The 18,669-nt window shown below is 29.1% G+C and overlaps 4 protein-coding genes across 10 annotated transcripts; 2 read left to right on the top strand and 2 right to left on the bottom strand.

The window, feature by feature from the left end:
- The first annotated feature begins 72 nt into the window (after positions 1-72).
- Positions 73-8,485, top strand: LOC124428272 (tyrosine-protein phosphatase non-receptor type 23). The gene is made up of 17 exons (XM_046972169.1): positions 73-979; positions 1,239-1,441; positions 1,536-1,858; positions 1,960-2,072; positions 2,145-2,551; positions 2,637-2,984; positions 3,084-3,307; positions 3,407-3,642; positions 3,739-5,617; positions 5,700-5,870; positions 5,998-6,530; positions 6,612-6,893; positions 6,977-7,161; positions 7,242-7,543; positions 7,711-7,728; positions 7,877-8,023; positions 8,168-8,485. Exons 1-17 carry the CDS (start codon positions 893-895, stop codon positions 8,287-8,289), a joined length of 5,580 nt encoding a protein of 1,859 aa, XP_046828125.1. The 5' UTR covers positions 73-892; the 3' UTR covers positions 8,290-8,485.
- On the bottom strand, positions 8,296-12,938 carry LOC124428292 (dolichyl-diphosphooligosaccharide--protein glycosyltransferase subunit STT3A). 4 transcript variants are annotated; one of them, XR_006943125.1, is made up of 13 exons: positions 12,810-12,938; positions 12,134-12,320; positions 11,882-12,049; positions 11,633-11,793; positions 11,115-11,504; positions 10,887-11,040; positions 10,544-10,782; positions 10,299-10,463; positions 9,998-10,186; positions 9,566-9,785; positions 9,292-9,480; positions 8,759-9,178; positions 8,296-8,458 (listed from the first exon to the last, which is right to left on the bottom strand). XR_006943125.1 is itself a non-coding variant. In XM_046972235.1 (13 exons), exons 2-12 carry the CDS (start codon positions 12,228-12,230, stop codon positions 9,033-9,035), a joined length of 2,118 nt encoding a protein of 705 aa, XP_046828191.1. In that variant the 5' UTR covers positions 12,231-12,320; positions 12,810-12,938; the 3' UTR covers positions 8,296-8,458; positions 9,025-9,032. The 4 variants fall into 4 exon arrangements, 3 of the variants coding, with proteins under 3 accessions (XP_046828191.1, XP_046828177.1, XP_046828167.1); XM_046972235.1 differs by having other exon boundaries at positions 9,025-9,178; XM_046972221.1 differs by lacking the exon at positions 8,296-8,458 and having other exon boundaries at positions 8,589-8,943; positions 9,025-9,178.
- A 342-nt stretch (positions 12,939-13,280) lies between these two features.
- LOC124432141 (zinc finger FYVE domain-containing protein 1-like) lies at positions 13,281-17,305 on the top strand. Of its 3 annotated transcripts, none has more exons than XM_046980785.1 (6): positions 13,281-14,419; positions 14,717-14,983; positions 15,089-15,461; positions 15,550-15,811; positions 15,883-16,330; positions 16,463-17,305. In XM_046980785.1, the coding sequence occupies exons 1-6, from the start codon at positions 14,119-14,121 to the stop codon at positions 16,684-16,686; spliced, it is 1,875 nt and encodes a 624-aa protein (XP_046836741.1). In that variant the 5' UTR covers positions 13,281-14,118; the 3' UTR covers positions 16,687-17,305. The 3 variants fall into 3 exon arrangements, with proteins under 3 accessions (XP_046836741.1, XP_046836731.1, XP_046836722.1); XM_046980775.1 differs by having other exon boundaries at positions 13,281-14,563; XM_046980766.1 differs by having other exon boundaries at positions 13,281-14,572.
- A 26-nt stretch (positions 17,306-17,331) lies between these two features.
- Positions 17,332-18,418, bottom strand: LOC124432188 (succinate dehydrogenase assembly factor 2, mitochondrial-like). Of its 2 annotated transcripts, none has more exons than XM_046980880.1 (3): positions 18,061-18,418; positions 17,832-17,980; positions 17,332-17,732 (listed from the first exon to the last, which is right to left on the bottom strand). In XM_046980880.1, exons 1-3 carry the CDS (start codon positions 18,091-18,093, stop codon positions 17,462-17,464), a joined length of 453 nt encoding a protein of 150 aa, XP_046836836.1. In that variant the 5' UTR covers positions 18,094-18,418; the 3' UTR covers positions 17,332-17,461. The 2 variants fall into 2 exon arrangements, with proteins under 2 accessions (XP_046836836.1, XP_046836844.1); XM_046980888.1 differs by having other exon boundaries at positions 18,073-18,406.
- Between the last annotated feature and the right edge of the window lie 251 nt (positions 18,419-18,669).

The raw sequence follows: 18,669 nt of genomic DNA, 5'->3' as shown, positions 1-18,669 counted from the left end.
TATAAATATATGTTTTATTGTAATAAGTTATTATTTTTTAAATATGTTTTAAATCAATTTTTCAAATGTTCCGAAGTAAAAACGTTTAACACTTTTTATTATCTTTATATGGCCACGACTACAAAAGGGTTATCAGAAGTTGTTACTCATTTATTTTACTTGATAAATGGGATAAGATAATTTTTAAAATTAATATACCTTATATATGTATTACTAATATTTACCTAATATATGTATAAATAATATTTACACATTTATTATTTTACGTAAGTATATTGATCTTAATATTACAGGTATTACATATAAAAATGAAATAAAATCTTAAAAATATCTAGATGTCAATTTTCTTCTTCAATCATTAATTATCAATGATAAAATAAATATGGGTTATATAATTTAAGAAACAACTCTGGTAATTAAATTAGGTCATAAGTCTACCTACAAGATTTTATTGCACTATTATTTCTAAATATCGTATTACTATTATTTTTTGCTTTCTTTTTTCTTTTTTTTATATATAAAGCAAATATAATAGTTATTGAGATGTTTTTAATGAAAAAAAAAAATGTGATTGATAATAAAATATATTGATACATAAAATATATGTTATGAATATGTCATTTTATATAATGAAATTGCGAGTTTACTGTTGTAGCGCCATCGTATGTCTCATTCGAGAACTATCGTTGATTCACAAAAAATACTGTTTTCTGATTGCGTTTTAGAACGGTCTTAAATAATTTTTCTTTCTATGTAGTATAACCGAGTATAATATTACGTAGTTACATAGTCTATGCTTGTTAATCCGTGATAGAATTCCATTTTGACATGTTTGACATACGATCAACTGTCAAATTTTGAGAACTGTGTAGTGACTTAAAAATAATATAATATGGAAGCAGTACCAAGATTGCCGATGATTTCTTTCTATTTAAAAGTAAGCCCGGAACCTACTACCTTCGGTCCGAAGTTAAAACAGGTACGATTTGTTTATAATTTAAATTATACAACGTTTCTAGATGCTTCTGTATTAACTGTCGTTTATAATATATTAAATGTGATAATGTATAAAAATTTATTATCATTATTATTGTCCATTACGGGTGACATGTTCTAAAATTTGTATACATAAATTACTGATATCTTTATGTATCAATGAATTAATTGAATTATTGACTTTTAATTCAATACCATAATAAACTAGAAAGTATTCAAAAGTTTGTTTTATCAAATTTCAGTACATACGAGATTTTTATAATGAAGATCCTGAATCATATACAAATGAAATACATCAATTGGAAAGTTTACGTACTATGGCGGTTAGACCTCCTCTTGATATGGCAGGCTGTTTGTTATTAAAAAAGTATTATTGTCAACTACATTTTCTACAAAGTAGATTTCCGATGGGAAAGGACGGTACTGCTGCTGTAACATTTACATGGTAAGAAAAAAAGAAATGTCATTATTTATATAAGTAATACAAGTTAATTACTAATAAGTCAAAAAATAATATTTTTCTAATATTGTTTAAATAGGAGAGATACGTACGCAAATATGGTATGCTCATTGGCTAGTATACGTTTTGAAATAATATCAGTTTTATATAATATTGGTGCCATGCACACACAGTTGGGTGCACGTACTGAACGAACCACTGCTGATGGAATGAAAATGGCATGCACACATTTTCAATGTGCAGCATGGGCCTTTGAACATTTAAAGAATAGTTATACACAACCAGCTGGTATTGATTTAGCGCCAGAGTTAATGGCATTTATGTATCAGCTTTGCTTGGCTCAAGCTCAAGAGTGTATATTAGAAAAAAGTATGCTTGATAATAGAAAACCAACTATCGTAGGTAAGAGATAATATTTATCGAGAAGAATATATCGATGATTAAAGATATCATCTATCAGATAATATTTAATTTATTCTAATATTATTTAATATTTAATATAGCTAAAATTGCAAGACAAATTGTAGATTATTATACGTCAACATTGAGTACCTTAGAGCAAGGAGGTAGTGAAGATAGTACCATTTCAGACACAGTTGGAACAAAAATATATAAGGTATCGATATATATTACTTATGAATTATCTCATACAATAGCAGATTGGTGCTTGATAAAGATAATATTTCAGAGCTGGAAGCGATATGTCAAATTTAAAAGAGCATACCATTTAGCAGTTACACATCTGTATCAAGGTCTTGCTGCAGAAGAACAAAGGAAAATGGGAGAAAGAGTTGCTTTTTATAATACCGCACTAGCCTCTCTTAATGAAGCACATTTGATTTATAGTATTGCTAAAGGATCTGTAGACGTAACAGTTGTTCCTGACGAGAAGGCTGTAGTTGAGGAAGCGCTTACATTCACGAACGATGTGATTGAAGGTAAAAGGAAAGCTGCAAAAAATGAAAATGAATTCATTTACCATGAAGGAATACCAGAAAAAGAAACACTCACTGTTATCAAGGGAGCATCTCTGGTTAAAGGAATATCTTTTAGTATAAATGATCCAGAAGTTTCAGGACCAGATATATTTGCCAGGTTAATAACCTGGATGAATGTTGATAATTTATAATTCTATTCTATTTTTTTCCAAATTTTATATTCGATTATATTTTTTTTACAGATTAATACCAATGAAAGTACACGAGGCAAATTCACTTTACTCTGAAGAAAAGGCTAAGATATTGCGTAATGTTGGATCAAAGATCGAAGAAAAAGATCTACATTTGAATACTTTTCTATCTTCATTTAAATTAGATCACTTAGATTTATGGGATCCTGATGTTCAAGTTTCCGAATGGGAACTATTACCACTTCCCGAAGAGTTAATTGAAAGATGTGCTGCTCTTAATGCAAAGAAAGAAATTATTCAAGATTTACTTGATATTATGGGAAAATTAACTGATACCAGTCAGGACGTTGAGACTGTATTAAAGGAAATAAAAAAGCTATTATTTGAAGAAGAGTTAAAGTGAGTAAAATTTGCAATTAGAAATGTATAAATCGGATTATCTGATTATACGAATATTTAATTAATGATACAACTCTTATTATTATGCACGTTTCATAGGGAGAAGCAGTATCAAGATGCTGTTGGTAAAAGACCACCAACCATTGTAGCGACTGACTTAACAAGGGAATGCAAAAAATATGAAGAGGCTCATAATAAAGCATTAGAAAGTAATCAAGCTCTTCATAAAGCAATAACGACACATGTAAAAAATCTGAAAACACTTGCCCAACCATTAGCAGATTTAATTACTAATGTACCATCCTTAAGTACACATTTATTAGGTAATTATTAAATCTAGATATAAATATTATTTGTCAATAGAGAAATTCACAATGATATTAATTTCTTATAATAAATGTAATTTAATTTTGTGTGTGCAGATCAAAGTAGCGATAAAACTCAAAGTATAAATATCGCTGATAAATTGCATGTACAGGAACTGAAACGTATTTTAAATAAGGTCGACGAAATGCGACGACAAAGAAGTGATCTACATACTAAATTAAGAGATTCGATTGCACAGGATGATCTAACACGTTTATTAGTTACAGCGACTACTGAATCAGGTTCTCTCGATCGCCTTTTTTCCGAACAACTTGATAAACATCAATCATTAGTCAGTATCCACGTGGATTGGTATATTTATAAAAATTAAACCTGTGTTATCGTAAAAGATGTAAAAAGACGTAAATACGTATATTTGTAATTTTAGGTAAATCTTATAGAACAAAATCTTGCTGCACAGGATAATATTTTGGCAGCTTTGACAGATGCATATGCACAAACTGGAGATGTAAGAAAAATTGTGGAGGATGTATTAAAACGAAGAGAATTTATGATTTCTTCTCTAATTGCATCGTATGACGCTTATGAAGATTTATTAACAAAAGCTAATAAGGGACTCGAATTTTATAGAAAATTAGAAATAAATGTTTCAAAATTGCTGCAGAGAGTAAAGAGTACGTGCAAAGTTCAAGAGGAAGAACGAGAACAAATACTTGCACAAGACAATAAGAATGTATACAACAAGACTGAAACTTCAACATTGACGAATTATGAACAAGGTCAAACGCGAAATACTAGTGGTTTGAAACTGAAAGATTATTTAAACAATAGAACGGATAATATTTCTACTCTTTCGAATCAGTATTACAATCCCCATAAAGGAATTGGAGGTCCGTCACAAATGGATATACTTCCAACAACAAAATCGTATTTAAACAGTACAATTGATAATCATAGTCAATCTATAAGTTCGGTACCAGTGCAAGAAATACAAACGTCTAATATGAAATTAACTCAGCAGTATCAACCTTCTATGTATGTAGATCCAAGAACAGCTCCTCATTATGCATATAAATCTCGCACTTCTACCGAAAACCAGGACATGAACGTAGCGATAAGTCAGAATTACGTACCAACTAAGAAAGAGGAAACACCAAAAATATATCATCAAATAGGAACGACCGCTGATGTAACAAGTAATGTACCATACTCTACAACGTTTTTACCAAACGAACAAGGATATTGTTCACAACTTCCAGACATACAAAATAAGTTCCCTTCTACTTCTGTACCACACTATAGTCAGAATAATACATTGCATTACAATACTTATCCAATTTCTGTAGAACATGGTGAATCTATCTCATCGCAGGATCCCAATTTAATTAACCGTTATGGGCCTAATCAAGATAAAGCTGGTATAATGATTCCATCAGAAGGTGGTATAGTGTCACAAATGAAAGCAGTGTCACTCAAAGGACATCCTGTATCTAGTACAGCGGTCAGTAGTACTAGGACACTTAATATACAATCACAAATTCCTCAAAACATTGTACATCCTGAACAACAATATGCACCAAAAGATGAAGCTAAATCTGTTATTGTCTCAGAATCAAGTCACGATATATACAGACAGAGTCAGAATATATTATCCGCCCAAAGTAATACAGCTATGCAAAATTACGCATATTCGCAAGTTAGTCAAAATAACATACCATATGTCCAGAATTATTCCAGTGTTGGATATAATCAACAGACCCCTAGTCATAATGCGTGCGGAACAACGGATTATGCGGCATCAATGCCATATGTACAAGTGCAGCAATCAAGCACGGCTGTACAATCCACACAGCCTTCTACGTCAATAACACCAGCATCAAATATAAGCGAAGTTCCTGTTTCATATCAGTCGGACTTACAAAATTCCGCTACTGTTCAATATAATCAGCAAAATTATACGAGCCAACAACAAATGCCGCTAAATGCTACACTTAATTATCCAAACAATTATCAAGATTTATATCACGTTACCACTGGATTATCATATCCACAGAATCACATAGTATCTACAATATCGAATAATTATCCTTATATGATTTACACCTCCTCTTCAGAATTAATTCAAAGCCATACAAAAGCAACGACCGTACAGAGTTATTCACAGCCATATGATTACTCGCATCAAGGACATTACACGGATTATTCGCAGAATCCAAATTATGTACAACATCATTATAATCAGGCTTATTCTTATATGCATGGTAGCCACTCGGTTAATACAGCTTCTGTATCGTACCAGACCGAATGTGAGTATTCTATACATTGAATTTTCATAATTACATTCATAATTTCAGAATAACATATGATATTGTATTAAACTTATTATAGCACTTAACAATGTTTATCAATCGCAAGAAAGTAACGCTCGATATACCAACGCAAGTAATAACACTATGACTCACACTCCTTCTTCTCAATATTCAAATCAAGATTATCAATCTGAACTTTCGAATGAGATATATTACACAACTCCTTATGGTCTACAAATGCAAGGTCAAGGTAAATAATTATTATATAGTAATAAATGTACACTACATTAATGATCATATAAACGTACACCTTTTTTTTTTTTTTTTTTTTTTTTTTTTTTTTTTTTTTTTTTTTTTTTTTTTTTTTGATCATTTAGGAGGGACTTCGACAAGAGTAGAGAACAATTACAATCAGACATACATGCAAGCAGCTAATAATGGGACAAACACGACAAGTTCAAATCCTGTCAAACCTACAACCAAATCTGATGAGCAAAAATCTAATGTAGATCTTTTATCCGATCTTGATATTACAATAAATCATGCACCACTTGTGCCTGAGGTACGGCCTCTTAATAAAATACAAGATGACAATGAAGATGCTGCTTCTGTTAAAAGTACAGATAAAAAAGAGGAAAAGGAGAATGAACCAAAACAAGATACATATATTCCTGAGAAGACATCTACTTATATCGAAAATAAAGAAGACAATGAAAATCTACAGATTGTTTGGGATACATGGTATACCGATGTGCAACCAAAGAAAGATCCATTGGGAAATCCAGAGATAATGCAAAAGTTTATTAATGACGTAGAAAAATACGAAAAATTTGTAGATAGTTTACTAGTGAAAACTCTCAGTGGAGCAACGAATCTCGATATCAAATGGAAGGAAGTTCAAGATTTTGAAGTAATTTTCGAACGATTTATAAAACAATTTTTTTAAATAGATATCTTTTTTTTGATATCATTTTTAATTGTTTCATTTTAGGAACGTGAAAGTGCTAAACAATCATGCACAATCGCATTGGCTAATTCTTTGGATAATCGTGTTATTGATTGCATTCCTTACGATGTAACACGAGTACAAATATCATCGCCTGATATATCGTCATCGTACATAAATGCTTCACATGTAGTAGAAATAACACAGTGGACTCCAACAGCATTTATTATTACTCAAGCACCATTGCCTGATAAAATTCATGTATTTTGGACAATGATTTGGGAACAAGAATGCGAAGTAATAGCTTGTTTAGCATCAAATGCTCAAGTACGTAATATACATTTTGATAAATAGTTTTAAAATATATAAGTATATACAGAGGTAGTAATAATCAATGTATTTCTTTGTAGTTGAAACAGGAATTGTATTGGTCAATCGATGCAGATAATGATTTTACTATAGGTAACTTCATAATTAAGTCGAAAAAAACTGTGACTCATACTTTTTATATTCAAAGAGTTTTATCATTATATAATACCAAAACAAAATCTGAAAAAACAGTAGTACACATGCAGTTTCTTGTATGGCCTTCCAAGTAAGTTAAAAATTTTATGTTAATTAATTTATAATAAAAATTTATTTGTAATTCGTAATTACAAATAAATACTTTTGTAGTGGTTTTCCAAGTAGTCCTGGTGCTTTGCTAACATTCGCAACTGATGTGATGACAGAGCAAGCACTTAGGCGTTGTTCTCCAAAGCCAATTGTGGTACACTGTGTCAGTGGTGGATCATTGAGTGGCTTGTTTCTAGCAGCAGCTTCGACCGTATGCCATATACGTGCAGGTCGTGGAATAGCTGATGTACCACTTGTATTTAAAGGTCTTGTAAAATGTCGCAAACAAGTAGTGAACAAGGAGTCATTGCTCTTCGCATATCGAATGGTACTTTATCATGCACAAGATATTTTAATGAAACGTAAGTTATGTATCTACAAAGATTAAACATATCTAGCATTAGTAAAATGGACAATATGTAACAATAATTATTATAATATTTTGTCAAATTATTACTGACCAATGTTAATTTGAGTACATTCTCAAATAACGATTTTCGTCAGATTTTATTTCTTTTATTTATGCCAGAGCATGGATATATGACAGGTCAGCGCATAATTATATGAATTTTGTTCCTTTCAAAAGTTTGCACATACATACATGCAAATATGTATATTTCTATCTTACTACCATTTATTATTATACTAATAAACATTCATATTTTCTTTTTTGGTTTTTTCTTTTTTTAATACAGGAGGCATTTTATCTTCTACTCGATCTACATTCGAAGGATTCGAAAGCCTTAAATTAAATAAGGAAAAATCCATTAGAAAAACACATCCTTCCGATGATTTTTTACATAATCTTAGTGTTGGCGGACATTCCGAAACCAAACAAAGAGGTTTCTATTTTTTTGCTTATGTATATAAATTTTCAAATAGAGATTGTATATCTCTCTGTCTGCATTATAACTCTATATTTCTTTCTATGAAAAGTTTATCAAAGGTTCATTATTTATAAATATATATATATGTATCTCTTCTAGCTGATGCACAAGTAGCATCAACACATAGCAACACTATTCAATCAATCGCAACAGATAAAACGAACGAAGCATTCGTCGATCCTTTAAGCCAGTTGGATCCATTATGGTCTATTAGAAGATAACGTATGAAATTTTAAAAATTTTTATTTATAAGGACGAGATTATACTAAAACGATTAATTCACATGTTTATTACAATAATGGAAAGTAACATGTTAATCCTAGAGACATTTGTTTCAATACTGTGATCATAAAGCAGTTACAAAATAATTGTATAACGAAATCAGCATACCTGAAATAAAAGACATTTATTGTTCAAGTATTTCTTTATCATACATAATCTGAAAAATATACAAAGTACAAATTGATAATTTAATTATATTATTTTGTGTGTGTTTCATATTTTATATAAACATATATAATAAATGAATAAGCAGTATAGTTTTATATATTCAATGATGACATTTGTACAAATGCTAGACAGATGTAAGATTTCTAGTACACGATACATTCATTCTTGCACAATAGGATATTTCTTCAAAAAGAAATATGACTAATCAACAATTTGCAAAACATGAAAAAATATTTTCACCTGCACAATACAAATTTGTAACTGGTTTTCATTTTAAGTATTTAAGAACTTAGTTCTTTGTTCCAAAGCACATGTAAATACCCATCAAAATTTGTTCTCAAGCACTTTTCAAGAATATTATTTTCTAGAAAGTTCAGTTATATAACGATATTGAATATATGTTTACTGTTTGATATCACTGATAACTGAAAAAGCCACGAGCAAATATAATAGTAAGTAGAATTTGCATTATTTTGGCTGTCTTTGATACAATTATGACTTCTTACGTGAATAATCAAGTTCCTCTGTTCCATAAATCTTTTACTTTATAAATTCGTACTAGCCAATGTTCTGTTGTATATGCTTCTTCTAATGTCTCTAGTTCAAAGTCTTTATTTCCTATCTCCATATTTCTGACTCTATCATAACCGGAAGGTTTACCTATTTAAATGTAAAAAAAAAAAAAAAGAAAAAAAAGAAAAGAATAGAACTCGAGTTAATGATGAGGAAAAATCCATGTCATTGATAAATAAAAAATATATATAAAATTTTACCTCCTTCTGTATAAACTTGCCCGAATCTATAGTAACACATTTTATACATTAGACAATTAAGTAAAACGGGAGAGCCTTCTTTATCAACCCTAAACTCTCCAGCACCATTATAATAATCCCATTCTGTTATAGACTTTCCTTTTTCTGTACTACCACCAATGCGAACCATCCATAGGAACTTGTTAATATCTATATAGAAATTATACGACACATATGTAGTGAAAAACAAAAAATAATTTTCAATATCAATTCATTTAATTAGTTTAAAAAGTACCATCTGATGAGTAACCCGTTAGTCCTCCAAAGATCACAAGTACGTAATTTACATCTAGTTCTCTCATTATTTCATATGCTTTTTGTTCTGAACTTGCCATTGCTTGACCAACCCTTGATATGTGCGTATTATTCCACGTATTATTGTCTACTAAAATGGTACGATTTGCCATAGCAGTTATCTGATATCCATAATCCCACCATGACATTACTTTGGCATTCTAAAATAAAATATAATCTTATGTAACTTAACGTAATACAAAAATACGAGCTTTAAACATAATTACTTTACATTAGTATTCAATTATTCTATTCTTTAACAAACTTAAAGAATATATTTCATTTAATGACTGTTTTGAGAATTAAAGTAATTAAATCTTAAATGTATGCTTACGTACGTTCCGTTATATTATTATATCTTTCAAAAGCATACCTCCGGAGTATTCATGCGTAACCAATAATACGCTTCTCTAAAATCATCGAAAATCATACGACCACCATCCGGGGAACGTGCAGACAATACAATACTTGGAGAACTATAAGCTTCTGCTGTAACCCAAGTACAATGAATGGTATACGAGAAAAAAAGTATACACATTATTACCACAAAAACTGTTGCGATCTGTAAACAAAGATTGTTTCGTTAAAAAATCATGAATATATTTTTCAAAGAATAATACAAGTATACTACTTTGTTATTCGAATATATACTATTTAGTTGTATTAAAGTGTACCTCACTCCTTAATACATAATTACTTTCAAACTTCTTTGCTCTTTTATCAACAACTTTTCCACTGTCGATTTGTTTCATATATGTAAGTAGCAAAGAAGATGCACCTATTCCACCCAAAATGCACATAACTGGAGCTAGTACTAACATCAAACGTACCATGACACCCTATTAGAGAGATGTAAATTTATGAAATCGTTTATTATAGTTGATACAAATTTGACTAAAATATATAAATTTATACTTACAGCAAAATACAAGCTAGTAATACCATACAAAATGAGGAAAATGTTGGAGTCAGTTAATTTTGAGAAACAGAAATATAAACCTGATGGAAATAGAAATACTAATATTTGAAGATCAAAATAGAATGAACTCCATGCCGTAGGTTGATGTTCAGAAACAGATGCAATTATTGGTATATGATTCTTTGCATAAGATGGATCCAAAAGAGAATAAAAACGGCCAGTCCATGGAGATATTTTCCCTTCAAAAAAAAAAAAGAGGAGGTCGTTTATTTCATCTCATTATTATTTCCAGAATAAAATATTCTAACATATATATATATATATATATATAAAAAAAAAATACCTGTTATCGTCAAAATGCCACCAATTACGGAAGATGTAGTTACAGTAAAAATAAGAAGACCGCGAAAGAGCAATTCAAAATCATTTTGTGATAATTTACTACGTAAATAATCCACTAGTGCATGAATCTGACACAACCCAAAAACTCCCAATGCCTACAAAGTAATATTTTGTACAAGTATGCGATTAAAATGTAAGAAAGTTAAATAATAATAATCTGAATACTTACTAGCATATGTTCAGAACTTTGTACAGGTTGAAAACCAACGAAAGATATTTGCATAGACAAAATGGTACCAAGACAATATAAAATGCTATAAGCTGTATATATCCTATGTGAAAATCTACCAGTGACCATGAGGGTCAATACGTGTAATGGAATTAAATTGATTAGAAAAACATAACCGCCCCATGAAGACACCATATAAAAATATGCAACTGCAGCGCATGTTGCCCAACAAATTGCTCCAGTTTTTACTGCTTTGATCCACATATAATATGTGAATAACATACAAAAAATAGCTATGCCTTCGTTATCGTATGATCCTGCTACAGACCGAGATATATAACCTGGTACAATAGCGATCATAGCTGCAGCAAATAATCCGGATGCAGAATCCTTAAGGAAAATATATTGATATATTCATACACATATATATATAGAGAGAGTAGCTTATACTAAATTTTTTTTTTTTATCATATAATTTAATTTTTTATTTATAATAAATATTTTTATTTATTTATTACCTTTAATTCTTTAGTTAACAAATAAGTGATAACTGTAGTGAAACTTGAAAATAGAGGTGCTAGAAATACACATATATTGCGTATATCTAATGTGATATTCAGTAGCCATGCTAAATGATAAAGTGCTGCTGAAGTAATCATTAAACCGGGATATATTGTTCCTGTAAATAAAATTTTAAAAATATATATTTTTTTTATATAATTAATAACAAAAGAAAAATAATAAAATATTATGAAATAAATAATTACCTCCAATAATTCTTCCTAGTGGATACCATACACGATCATCAAACCAATTATGAAAGCTATAGAATCCATTTTCTGCTAGATATTTAGTTGTGCGGTAATTAAAATATGGATCAAATTCATGTATAACACTTTCAAATCTTAATACTGAGAATAAACGTGTAGCAAAAGCTGCAAAAATATTAAAAGTATATAATTTTCATTTGAACACTTAAATGAGATATTTTTGATATATTTAAAAATTAATATACTTACATAAAACTGCTGCAAAGGAAAGTATAGTCAGCTTTAACAATGTCTCTTGTTTCTGTGCTGACATACGCAACCCTCTTGCTTTAATAAGAGATACCATTTTTAAATTTAGTTTATATTCTTAAGTTAAAATTTAATTTATAATTATTCTTTAAAGATTACAAAATTTAATCGTGTCATATTCTTCTTGCTGTAAATAAAATGATAATATTAACTATATGCATACATATTTATATATATATATATATATATATATACATATATATACATATTAGATTGACCAATAAGTAATGTCAGAATGTTTGGTATTTAATATCTAATTAAACAATATTCTATTTAATATTTTTTACAGAAAAATTTCAACATTACTTATTGACCTATCCAATAACTATAATGTTAATTGTTAAGAGGTTATGATGCATGGAGAATAATTTTTGATAAAAAGAATAATTAATGCATATCATAGATTTGTCAAATTAATTAACGTTGTAACAATAATCATACGTATATTATAATATTGTTATAAAATTTGAACCGTATTGCATTGTAGAAAAGTGACCACGTATACAAAATTACCGGCCGGCAATATCCGCATGTTAAATATTTTGATTAACGTGATAAACTTTTAATCAACTGTAATATTATCAATAATATTATATAAATAATAATGTCAACTTACGAATGATCAATATCAACGAAATATTGGAACCATTTAATTAACAGAAAATCTGTCACAGTCCAAAAGAAAAAACGTTTAGCACGATCTACAATCTTCGTGGCCACGGTCATATATGTAACGGAAATTGTAATCTAGAATCTACCAATGTGTGACGATTGCATAGTTTTTCCCTAAAACCATAAGAACACTTTCCCTAGAAGCATAATTTTTACGATTCTATATGATAAACATTACCAATGAAAAAGATATTTTTAGTGTAAATATATAAAAGAACGGTTAAATAAATTATTCGAAGTTTGATTTTAAAATATAGGTAAGAAATGAAAAAAAAAAAAAAAAAAAAATAATAAAAATCAATTAAATTATATAGAAATATATGATACTGTAAATGGACTATAAATTAGGAAAAGGAAATGAATGGAAGAAAAATAGGGTCTTTTGAATTTTTATGTTTGCACAACACGTATGGATCTATTGAATTTATTTATTTTAAGTACAATTTACGATAAGTATCTCTTGAATGTACAAATTTTCTCCTTTTTTATAATTATAATTATTTATTATTCTCGACATATTTTTATATTAAGAAAGATCAGTTAAAAAAAAGTATATGTATATATATATTTAGCAATGAAATATGCTTTAGGCAATTATTTAGTATAAGTGTAGAAGAAAGCGTGGTACGTGCGTTATACATGCATCGTATTACGTCATACTGTTGCATGCTACGTGACGTAGTAATATTGTACTGACAGACAATAGAAGTGATTGGAAGTGTTACGCACTGACGAACACAGAAGAATGCGGTTACCTTTTTTGTATCTGTCATGAAGCACTTTTTTATATGTTAAAAAAATTCATGTAATATGTGTCGATATTAAAATTTTTCGTTTACGATAAATACCCGATTTGTGTAAAAACGAATGATACTTTCAATGAATTGGATTGCAACATTGTATATATATGATTATACATGTATTTGAATTTGTGAAAAATATGAACAAGCGTATTTATGTTAAATAACTACATTTGACGACGCCATATCCTCGTTGACTAATATGCGCAGTAATTTATTTATGTTGCATTGGCCATGTAAATAGAAAATATCGCGACTTTTATCGTATATTAATTATCTCTGTACTTGTCACCTTTTGCGAATTTGGTAAAAAGAGAAAAACAAAACAAAAAAAAAAAAAAAAGGAAAAAAAAAGAAAAGGAAAAAAACGAAAAGAGATAGGAACACCTGTTCCAATAAATTCTTACATAAATTTGATACGTTTGTAGTGCTGTTAAGCTTTAAGTTCACATTATGAGTGCATGGGGGAGAAATGAAACAGAAGAAACGAGTCCAGCAATTATGCAGAGTCTAGACAGTTTATCTATTTACAACAGAGATATGTACAATACAAATCATTCTCCAATTGCTATTAATGCAAATACGTCGATGGAAGGCTTATCGACAAAGAACAAACCTAATAAAATCGAAAGCTTCGTATTAATCGATAAACAAGAAAGACTAAAAGTTTCTAATGCTGAACAATTTATTAGGAAATTGAATTGTACCAACAAAGATCAAAAAGTTAAAGTTATATCCATTTTTGGAAATACAGGTGATGGAAAAAGTCATACATTGAATCAGACATTCTTTAAAGGGCAAGAAGTTTTTAAAACTTCGAACGATCAAACTTCTTGTACATTTGGTATTTGGGCAGCATTTGATCCAAATCTTAATGTAATATGCCTAGATACAGAAGGTCTGTTAGGTATTATTGTTTTTGTTTTACAAATGATTTTACATTATCATTTTGCATTATCTATTAATTTAATAAATTCTCTCTCTCTCAAAAAAAAAAAACAAAAAAAAAACGATGATAAAAACTTTGTATTGCTTGTTTCTTAATTAATAGGTGTTACTATTTATGAAAACGAAAGAATAAGACTTCTACTTAAAGTTTTGGCAATATCTGACATCGTTATATATCGAACACGTTCCGAAAGATTGAATAAGGATTTGTTTATGTTTTTGTCAACTGCATCCAAAGCATATAGTCATCATTTTCGGATAGCCTTACAAGCAATGGGACAACGAGCAGGAATGCCAAGTTCATTAAATTTGCTAGGCCCTTGTCTAATAATTCTACAGGAGACCAGACACACCAAACCTCTGAGCAACAGTACATATAATCTCTCAGAATAACAGTAATTTCAAAGAAGAATTTTTGATTAGAAATATACAATGTATTATTGGAAGAAATCCTAAAAATTTTGATTAATTTCAGATGGTTCAGAAACTGCAGAGGATATGTTAAGAACTAGATTTGGTCAAATGAGACTCGAAATAGAATCATTTAGTAAACTGAAATACGTTGGACTTCAAACATTGAACTCATCTACCGATTATAAGCCTTTATACGTGGTTATAAAGAATGAACTTGATAATACATCGGTACGATTTGCGAGACATCCACAGCTTGTGTACAGTACTCTGAGACATTTAAATGATAAATTTTCTGGAGAAACTGGAAATTTCTCCAATATCATATTCCCTGATCAATATTTTAGCTGTCCAGTAAAATGTCTCAGTTGTGGTTGTAGGTGTAGTAATAGTATGGGTCATCTTAGAGATGGAAAACCTCATAGTAATAATGCTAGGTAATACTAATCGTTATATTATTGCATTTATTTACATAATACACTTATAATAGCTACTTTCATAAATAGAGGAATTTTATTTATACAGGTGCAGGTACCAAAATCAATATGACAATTTGATATATATATGTAAAAAATGTTATGGCAATGGGAGAGAAGTTAAAGTAACAAGTCGGATACAAACTCATAATGATAAAAGTTGGTATGGCTTAGCCGTATATGCATGGTATGGTTCCATAATAGAATGTCCTCACTGTGGTGAAATTTATAGAAGTCGACAATATTGGTATGGAAATAAGGATCCAGAAGAAGTTGCTGTTTGCACTGAAATCACTCATGTCTGGATTACGGTATGTTATATCAATCATAGCTGCAAAAAAGTGTTGGAAACATGATTATTAAGATTATAATTTGATTTCAGCCAACAGCCTCTAATGTACCACAGAATACAGCTCAGCGTGTAGTTGATGGTATGTCTTATATAACTGAAGCAGTTACTAATGTCTCTTTACAACCTACTAAGGCAATATCTGCTTGGGTAACGGATCAAATAGCACCTTCATATTGGCGTCCTAACAACGAAATTAAATATTGCTATAAATGTAAAACACCTTTTGGTGCAACAGATACAAAGCATCATTGTCGAGCCTGTGGAGAAGGTTTTTGTGCACAGTGTTCCTCTCAAACGAAATGTGTGCCCTTCAGAAACTGGTATACACCTGTACGTGTCTGTGATACATGTTATATGAAAGATACCAGCTCTAATAATGAAGTTACTCAATCTTTAGAAGATGTAAATGCTAGGAAAGTGACAGAGCATGTAGTATCTACCTTAAGTGCAGTCGGAACAGTTTTGAATTATTCCAAATGTACGTAACTTATACCTTTCCTAAAATTGTGTATCTATTTTGTTGAAAATAGATCTATTTCTATTTTTATATGTTTATATTAAATTTATATGAAAATCTTTAATTTTTTTTCAATATTTTTAATTTATGCAGCTTTCATAAAAGACACTGTTAGACCGTCCTATTGGGTACCTGATTCAGAAGTTACTGGATGTTGTATCTGTAATCAGAAATTTTCTCCTATGCTTTCTTTACATCACTGCAGAGATTGCGGACGTGGCGTATGTCAAGAATGTTCGCAACATCGTAAACCAGTACCTCACAGAGGATGGGATAAACCTGTGCGTGTATGTGATTCTTGTATTAAAATTGATTAAGTATATTTGTTCTTCATAGATATAAAGTACAAAAAGGAACCAATTAGGAAAATGTGTTTTGGAAAATTTTTCTTATATGTGCTTTTATATATTTTTAAAAATGAGTTAAAATTTTGCATATAATTAGTATAATCTATAAATTTTACATTCTCTTATAAATTACATTCTATGTACTACCTCTCTTGTGCTCTATATCATTATTTAGCGCAGTATTCAATGTATTTTACCAATTTTATTGAGAGATTTCTTTTATTTATAAAAAAGAAATTGTATTTGTAAGTATCCACGAATGTACATACAAACTCTAATAACCAATCAAAATATGTACAGAAAATTCTAATGCTGAACATTACGGTCGTCAACATAGGATACAAAACATAAAAATGTAAAATTACACTTCGCCTATGAACTGAAATAGCATAAAATTGGCCACATATCAGCTTTAGTTATATTTGTATTATATTAAATCTTGGCTATATTTAAAACAGAAAGTTAAAAAAGAAACTCAAGGGATAGTTTCTATAAAGAGTTATAGTTATATGTACAATGATGATATAAATGTAATTAAAACAAATTTGTGGTTTACTGTAAAACAAAATAAATTCCAATTGAAAAGAGATTTTATGAAAAACTTTTCATACCAAATTAGTTTAAATATATTTATTTTTCACATTTATTTCTATTTCGTCAAAAACAAAAATTATGATATCAATCTAAATTAAATACTAGAAGTTTTAAGTTTATAAATTGACTACATATCAATGACAGTAAATTTTTATAAATCTGGCTGCATTATCCTAGCTTGCTTATCTTCATTCTTTATATGTTTTTTCAATAAATCCATAATTTCATTGTCAAATTCAGGTGGTGTAGGTTTGGCATTTGTAGCCCAGTAAAATATGTCCCAGTCATTTGATGGTAAATTAATGAGACGGTCATACAATTTTAATTGTGAATCATTAAAATTATTCAAATATTTTTTAGCGAAAGTACTAAGTAAAAGACCGTTTTCTAGCATACCACGTTTACGAGACTGGTAAATCAATCTGAAAAATAATGTTGATATTTAGATCCAAAAATTATTAATCTAAATTACAACAAATTTTCTATGATATATACCGGATTCTATAGTTAAAACATATTACCGTGCTCTTTTAAGATCAACATTTTCTCCTTCTCGCTCTACATACGGAGGTATATTTGGTTCGTGACTTTCCAAATGAAATATATCCTCAAAATCTTTATAATTGATACAGCTGGTTGATATGCATCTCGCTACAGTCGCAGGTCTAACCTAATATGACAGATACAATGTCATATGTTATAAATGATATAAAATTATTTTTATTTATTTAAACATTTCATTATACATATTAAAAATATTACTTGTTTCGTAATAATATTCATTATGATATTATACTTATAACAGTTTAAAAAAAACTGCGTATAAGAATCAAATTTACAGTGTTGAAAGTGCCCCCTAGTAGTAAACTTTGAAAGTTTCGTAATTTAAAAATACGTCAAAATATACTTATATCTACTAATTTTATTGTTCGATTGTTTTAATTTTAATTGAAAATATTCAAAGTCAGATTTCAACAATGAATAAAGGCGAAATTCTCAAGCGATTGCGATGAACACGATCTCATCTTAAAAATGAAAATTTAAGTGAGGACATGACTTTTTCGAACTTTTGAAAAAGCTTTATTATCTTTATCTCTCCTTTTAATCGTGAAATCTTATAAATTAATACTTTCGATAATTTTTCAATTATTTATAATATAGTTTCTAATGTATACAGAGTACAATAAGGTAATATTTAAACAATGGTACATTTTTTAAACATTATAAAGATGAAAACTCGTGAGAAACTTAAAATAATATAATAATATAAAATTTCAATACTTAAAAATAATATAAATACATATATTTGCGATATATTAAAATCAAATTATAAATCACGTAACGCAAGTACTAATAATC

Source organism: Vespa crabro, chromosome 1, assembly GCF_910589235.1.
Source record: "Vespa crabro chromosome 1, iyVesCrab1.2, whole genome shotgun sequence".
NCBI classification, from domain to species: Eukaryota; Metazoa; Arthropoda; class Insecta; order Hymenoptera; family Vespidae; genus Vespa; species Vespa crabro.
This window is presented reverse-complemented; position numbering and strand designations above follow the sequence as displayed.

Excerpts from the sequence above, each read along its gene's own strand:
- LOC124428272 (XM_046972169.1), top strand. The coding sequence starts at position 893 with ATGGAAGCAGTACCAAGATTGCCGATGATTTCTTTCTATTTAAAAGTA. Across the intron at positions 1,442-1,535 it reads GCTGCTGTAACATTTACATG|GAGAGATACGTACGCAAATA; the intron begins GTAAGAAAAAAA and ends TTGTTTAAATAG. Across the intron at positions 3,643-3,738 it reads TTGATAAACATCAATCATTA|GTAAATCTTATAGAACAAAA; the intron begins GTCAGTATCCAC and ends TTGTAATTTTAG.
- LOC124428292 (XM_046972235.1), bottom strand. The coding sequence starts at position 12,230 with ATGGTATCTCTTATTAAAGCAAGAGGGTTGCGTATGTCAGCACAGAAA. Across the intron at positions 12,050-12,133 it reads TTCCTTTGCAGCAGTTTTAT|CTTTTGCTACACGTTTATTC; the intron begins GTAAGTATATTA and ends ATATTTTTGCAG. Across the intron at positions 11,041-11,114 it reads AAAGTTCTGAACATATGCTA|GCATTGGGAGTTTTTGGGTT; the intron begins GTAAGTATTCAG and ends ATTACTTTGTAG.
- LOC124432141 (XM_046980766.1), top strand. The coding sequence starts at position 14,119 with ATGAGTGCATGGGGGAGAAATGAAACAGAAGAAACGAGTCCAGCAATT. Across the intron at positions 14,573-14,716 it reads AGATACAGAAGGTCTGTTAG|GTGTTACTATTTATGAAAAC; the intron begins GTATTATTGTTT and ends CTTAATTAATAG. Across the intron at positions 15,812-15,882 it reads TCACTCATGTCTGGATTACG|CCAACAGCCTCTAATGTACC; the intron begins GTATGTTATATC and ends ATTTGATTTCAG.
- LOC124432188 (XM_046980880.1), bottom strand. The coding sequence starts at position 18,093 with ATGAATATTATTACGAAACAAGTAATATTTTTA. Across the intron at positions 17,981-18,060 it reads CGAAACAAGTAATATTTTTA|GTTAGACCTGCGACTGTAGC; the intron begins ATATGTATAATG and ends CTGTCATATTAG. Across the intron at positions 17,733-17,831 it reads GTTGATCTTAAAAGAGCACG|ATTGATTTACCAGTCTCGTA; the intron begins GTAATATGTTTT and ends ATTATTTTTCAG.